At 59.7% G+C, this 6,291-nt stretch overlaps 1 protein-coding gene across 2 annotated transcripts; it reads right to left on the minus strand.

Annotated features, from left to right (window-relative positions):
* Window positions 1-634: 634 nt before the first annotated feature.
* On the minus strand, window positions 635-5,834 carry LYPD3 (LY6/PLAUR domain containing 3). Of its 2 annotated transcripts, none has more exons than XM_084860768.1 (5): window positions 5,550-5,834; window positions 4,692-4,823; window positions 3,869-4,039; window positions 2,809-2,970; window positions 635-1,652 (listed from the first exon to the last, which is right to left on the minus strand). In XM_084860768.1, the coding sequence occupies exons 1-5, from the start codon at window positions 5,635-5,637 to the stop codon at window positions 1,117-1,119; spliced, it is 1,089 nt and encodes a 362-aa protein (XP_084716894.1). In that variant the 5' UTR covers window positions 5,638-5,834; the 3' UTR covers window positions 635-1,116. The 2 variants fall into 2 exon arrangements, with proteins under 2 accessions (XP_084716894.1, XP_084716895.1); XM_084860769.1 differs by having other exon boundaries at window positions 4,692-4,820; window positions 5,550-5,833.
* Between the last annotated feature and the right edge of the window lie 457 nt (window positions 5,835-6,291).

Genomic DNA, 6,291 nt, shown 5'->3' on the forward strand with positions numbered 1-6,291 from the left:
CACAGACAGGAATCAACCAAAGAATGCATAAATAAATGGAACAACAAGCTCTCTCTGCCGCCCTTCCTCTCTCTCTCTAAAATCAATAAATAAAAATTTAAAAAACAATAATGAATAAAATACCTGGCAAACATCCATTCTCCGAAAGGTGTCAGAGACAAAAAGATAAAAGAAATAACAGCCGGGCCAGTGTGGCTCAGTGGTTGAGCCTCAGTCTAGGAACTAGGAGACCATGGTTCAATTCCCGGTCAGGGCACAGATCCAGATTGCAGGTTTGACCGCAGCAGCAAGGGGCGTGCGGGAGGCAGCCGATCCATGACTCTCTCTCATCATTGATGTGTCTATCTCTCCCTCCCACTATTCCTCTCTGAAGCCAAATAAAACATATTTTAAAAAACAATGAAAAAGAGAGGAGTTCAAACCAGACTCCTCCCGGGCTATCTCAGCTCCTCAGTGAAAGGTCTTGGCCTTTCCTCCCTAGCTCAGCTTCCAGGCGTTCCTGTCAGAAAGGAGGTAGAGAGGACTCCTTGGGAACACTGTACAAAGAAATCCGTTTATTGAGGCTTTATGTCCCACAAACGGACCGCACAGAGGCTGAAGGACCGCACAGAGGCAGAAGGCGCGGCCCCTGGCCTTGAGGAGCTCACAGTCCAGGAAGGAAGACAGAGGCTGAGACCATCCCCACGGAGATGCGGGGCGGGGCCCGCAGCCAGCAGAGGAGGGACCCCGTTATCCCCCAACCCTGCCCCCCATCTTCCAGGGCGGCTATGGGAGAGCTCCTGGCTGTCTCTCCCACAGTCCCTGTGGCACTTCTAACCATTTCCATCCCCATGACGACAAGGGGGAGAGGAGGGGGGGGGGGGCTATCTGCAGCCTCAAAAAGCTAGGATGCCCGGAGGGTATGTATGTACAAGGGTTTCCCTTTATTTCCCCGAAGCCGCAGACCAGCGCAGCGGAAGCTGGGGGCTGAGGTCAGTGGAAGAAACGGGGGGGGGGGGGGGGGGGGGGATTGGGAGGGGGGCGCTGGGCCAGCCCAGTCCGGTGGCGGGAGCGGGAGGAGGGGGTCCCCGGGGCAGGAGGGCAGGGAGCAGGGAGCAGGCTCCCAGGTGCAGAGGCTCATAGCAGGGTGCGGGCGGCCACGGCCAGCAGGAGGGCCGCCAGGCCGGCAGAGGGCGCTGCCGAGCCCCCATTGTGGGGCCACGTGTTGGTGGGGCGCTGCTCCTTGTTGCTGCGGTCCTGGTGGCCCGCGGCGCCTGCGGCCAGGCTGGCCCCCTCCTCTATCAACACGGTGTTGATTGCGACCTCCCTGGGCGGCGTGCGGCTGGCGGAGGCGGGGCTGGGCTTGGCGGCGGAGACGGGCTTGGTGGGCGCGCGGGGGGCGGCGGAGGCGGAGGCGGTGGCGGTGGTGGTGGCGGAGGTGGCGGCCGGGGCGGAGGTCGTGGCCGGGACGGAGGTCGTGGCCGGGGGCACGGGCAGCAGCACCAGCGGCGGGATGCGCGGCGAGAAGAAGGTCTTGTTGCGGAGGTCGGCGTTGCAGCGGGGGCCTTTGCAGCAGGAGCCGCTGAGCGTGAAGCCCGGGCCCGTCACCGCGTCCCGGGTGCAGAACTCGTCCTGGACGCAGCCGCGGACTGGCAAGGACACCGTCACGTTGGCTGTAGCGGGGGAGACACACACACACACACACACACACACAGGCCGGGGTTGAAGACGGGCAGAGTGCAGTTTAGTAAGGTGACCAGATCGTCCCGCTTTGGGCGGGACAGTCCTGATTTCTAACAATTTTTCCCGCGTTCCGTGGCGTTTTAAAAAAAAGTCCCGATTTTTTTAAAACGCCTCGGGACTTGGATTCTTTCCAAAAATCGGGACTTCATTTTAAAACGCCACGGAACGCGGGAAAAATTGTTAGAAATCAGGACTGTGCCGCCAACACCTGGACGATCTGGTCACCTTAGCTTAGAGGCAAAAACCTCCCAAACTGGGGGCCGAGGGATCCATGGAGCCCGAAGTCTCAGCTCAGGCCCCACTCGGAGAAACACTGTCCCGGTCCTTGGCTTAGGACGGATCCCATTTCTTACAGCAGAAGAGCAAAAGTTCCCTCCCTCCCTCCCTCCTGTCCCCCATCACACTTCAATAGTTAGTCTTAGAGTGAGAGTTACATCTAATACACCTGGCGGGGGAAGGGGGGGGGGGGTGGAAGAGAGGGATTAAAAAACTACATCTCCCATGATGCCCCGGGGGAGAGGCCAGGAGGCTGACCTGCACCTCTCCTCTGTGGTTTGGGGGGGCACCCTAACCCCTCGAGTTGTAAAGAGTCAGAACCACAATCCCCCCGCAATGCCCGGGTAGACGCTTGAAGGTTTAAAAACATTTCCCAGGCTTTTGGAGGATCTTTTATATACACTTGTAATTGATGAAAAATAAAACATTGCAAATCTTTTTTCTTTTTTTTTAAATATTTAAACCATGTACCAAGTTTTTTGTCCAAATCATGTAAAATGAATTAAACGTAGTGTGCAGGAGGGCAGCTGATGGATGTTTCTAGCTCTATCCCTCTCCCTTCCTCTCTGTAAAAAACCAATAAAATGTATATTTTTTTAAAATAATAATTTTTTTAAAAAACTAGGACAGAAAGCATCCCTATCCCGGTGCCATAGGACTGCATTTCTGAACACAAGACAAGAACTTAGGCCAAGAGCGCCCGGCGTGCGTTGGAGATGGGGGACCCTGTGCGCCAAGGGCTCCCGCCGCCCCGGAGGCCTCGGAGGGGCTGCAGGTACCCGCCCCGCCCCGCCCACCCCGGCCGCTCACCTGCCGTCAGGGTGACGTTGCCGTCGAAGCAGCCCTGGTAGGCGCGGTCGCTGGCATTGTAGCAGCGCACGACGGGCGGCGCGGCGCCCTGGCAGGCCTCGCGGCTCAGCCCCACGCAGCTGTAGCACTCGGCCCCGTTGGGCTCGTACGCACTCTCATTGCCTACAAGGGAGGGAGCGAGCGGGGGGTGAGGAAGGGGACAAGCAGGCTCGGGCCCCGGCCGGTGTGGCTCAGTGGATAGAGCGTCGGCCTGAGGACAGGAGGGTTCCCGGATTCGATTCCAGACAAGGGCACATCCCCAGGCTTGCAGGAGGCAGCCAGTCAATGATTCTCATCATTGATGTTTCTATCCCTCTCTTTCCTTCCTCTGTGAAATCAATAAAAATATTTTTTTAAATATATTTTTTTTTTACAGAGAGGAAGGGAGAGGGACGGAGAGTTAGAAACATCCACCAGCTGCTTCCTGCACACCCCCTGCTAGGGATGTGCCCGCAACCAAAGTACATGCCCTTGACCGGAATCGAACCTGGGACTTTTCAGTCCGCAGGCCAACGACGACGCTCTAACCACAGAACCAAACCGGTTTCGGCCTTAAAAAAAAAAACAACTTATTTTAGATATGTACACATAAAATAATTTAATTTTTTTAAATAAATAAATAAAAATAATAAAAAAAAAGAAAATATTAAGATAACATAAACAAATATTATAAATTGAGAATCCTCAAACAGAAGCAATAAAGTTAACAGGAATAACTATAAAAAATAAATAAATAAGATGGTCGGAAAGCACACTTCGGTCTCCTGTGGCTCCAGCCCATGTCTCCCCACCTCTTCCAACCCTGGTTCGGCCTCTAGCTCCGCCCTGTGAGCCCGCCCCTGGCGCCCTCCCCACGAGGCCGCAGAGGCGCGGCCCCCAGGCTGCCTCTGGCCCCCCCCCCCCCCGCCCCCGCCCCCGCCCCCCTGCACTCCCCGGCGGCGGGCTGGCGAGCGCCCCCAGCGGCTCCGGCCCGGGCCCCGCACGCTCCGCCCCTTCGCCCCCCACACACACACCCACGCACCTGCAGGGGTGAGCGCGCGCGCCGACAGATTGAGCTTGGCGTTGCAGCGGTCCTGCTCGCACTGCTGCAGCTGGATGAAGGCCAGCAGCCCGAAGAGGTCCAGGCCGCGGTCGTTCTTGCCCGGGAGGCCGGAGCCGCAGCCGCGCACGGCCACCGCGAACTGCCCGTGGACTGGGGAGGGAGGGAGGGGAGGGGGGTCAGAGGAGCCGGGGCCCTCAGAAAGGGCCCATCCGAGGAAAGCCTGACCCACGGAGGGGCGGGGCTTCCACAAGCTGAACCCGGGGGCTGCCAGGCGGGCAGAGTGGACAGATTTGGGGCGGGGGGGGGGGGGGGAACGCGCCCCGGAAGCGGGGAGGAGTGTGGGGGGAAGGGGTGGCTATAGAAGGGCGACAAAAAGGCACAGGATGGAGGACGGGCCTCCTGGGAGCTGTGGCCTCAGACCAGGGTGGGAGGTGGGTCTGAGCCTCCCAGCCTCCACTAGGGCACCTAGAAAACCTCTACAGAAACCCCATCCCCGGGGCCCCGGTGGAGAGGGGGGGCTGGGTTGGGGAGGAGAACCTTCTGGGTTAGGGAGGTCGTGGTGGCGCAGACATGGATAGGGCGTGCTCCAGAAGGGGACGGGGTCCCAGATCCTGGTTCTCCCAAGCTCACCCACCCTCTTCTCAGCTCCCAGCCCGCCCCCTTCTGAGCCCTGGGCCAGGCAGAAAGGGAGGGGGCCGGGCTCTGCTCGGAGGGGTGTGGCCAAGGCCAGGGGGCGTGGCTGGACTGTAAGGGGCGGGGCCTGGCTGAGGAGCAGGCACGCGGGCCCGGGGGCCCCACTCACTGGTCTCCACCGCGCCCACGGCCTCCGTGCAGACTTCCACGCCCGGCGCGCACTTCACGGTCTTGGTCTTCTGCGGGGAGCACCCGTCGTCGGCCTTTTGCACGCAGCTGTAGCACTCCAGCGCCCGCGCTCCTGGGGAGGAGGGCGCGGTGGGTCGCTGCTGTTGCCTCCTCCCGCCCCTCCCCGATGGAGGGCGCCCCTTCCCCCGCCCTGGCTCCCCGGGACCAGAGGATCCTATTGCACATCCTTTCCCAGGGCAGGAGTAAGGAGAAGCGTCCCACAAATATGGGGTCACGGGAGACATGGTGTCCCTTTCCTTCAAGCCCCCTGTGCCCACAGTGGGGGCATCTTCCCCACGGCGCCCGAGGCCCAAGGTGGGGGGCCCTGACCGGAAGCCCTGGGAGAACTCTGCCTGGAATGGGGAGCACCTTCCCACACTGCTCCTCTCAGGATGGGAGAATTTTTCCCACAGAGGACTAGGCTCAGCGAGGGATCCCTTCCCACAAGCCCCTCCCCCCTCCCTGACCAGAGCAGGGGTCTTACCCCAGCCCCCTCTGCTCAGGTTGGAAGAGTTTTGCCCACAGCCCCCTCCCCCAGGGCAGGAATCACTCCCCCCTCTCCCCCCACCTTCTCCCTGGGCCCCACTCTGCCCCCTCCACCCCTCTCCCCAGAAGACCCACCTTCTTTTTTATTTACTTATCTTTTTCTAGGGGGGTGGGGGGGAGAGAAACATCGATTTGTTGCTCCGCTTATTTATGCATTCATTGGTTGGCCCTTACCTACACCCTGACCAGGGGAGGAACCCACAGCCTTAGCTACAGGGAGTACGCTCTAACCAACTTAGCTACCCAGACCTACCTTGAAGCAGCGTCGGCGGCAGCAGCAGCAGCAGCCAACCTGTGGTCCAGATCACCGCCCGGGCACCTGCTTTCCTGGCGGGGTCCATGGTGCGATCCTGCTCCCTCAGAGGTCCCCCTCGGTGTGCCGCCTCACAGCCCCGGTCCTCTTACCTGAGCTGGGGATGAGTAACTTCCCCCCAGGCAACCTTGGCCTTGCCCAACCAGGCCAAATCAGCGTCTGATGTGGGGCGGCAGGCCCGCCCCTGGGTGCGTCACCCACAGCTGCCAAGGAGGGAAATGGCGGGAGTCCAGGTTCCCTGACAGTCCCCAAAAGAAAGTCTGTGTGTTTGGGGGGCAGAGGGGAGAGTGCTGAGGTTCACAGAGGGGTCTCCCCAGCACTTGGCACCCACTAAATAGCTCATGAGTAACTACGGCGGCGTGCCAGCTGCGGTCTGGAGACCAAGACGGAACCAGTGCCTGGCCTCCCTGAGCTCACCGTCTGATGGGGGAGACAGATCTTCACCAAATAATCATACAAGTTGTTATTCCCTGGAGAAATAAGAATGAAGGAGGAGTGGAAGGAAGCTGCCAGCCCCTAGGAGTGGAGCCAGTCAGTGTAGCTTCCCTGGAGATGTAAGAGCCGTGTGGTCTGGAGGGCATGGAGGAATTAGCCCATGAAGGAGGCCAGGGTCGGGGCAGAGAGCGTTACAAAACAGAGGGAGCAGCAGGCACAGACCTAGAGGTGGGGAGTAGCTAGACCC

The sequence above is a fragment of the Pipistrellus hanaki genome (assembly GCF_964339955.1).
Source record: "Pipistrellus hanaki genome assembly, chromosome: 15".
In the NCBI taxonomy this organism is placed as follows: Eukaryota; Metazoa; Chordata; class Mammalia; order Chiroptera; family Vespertilionidae; genus Pipistrellus; species Pipistrellus hanaki.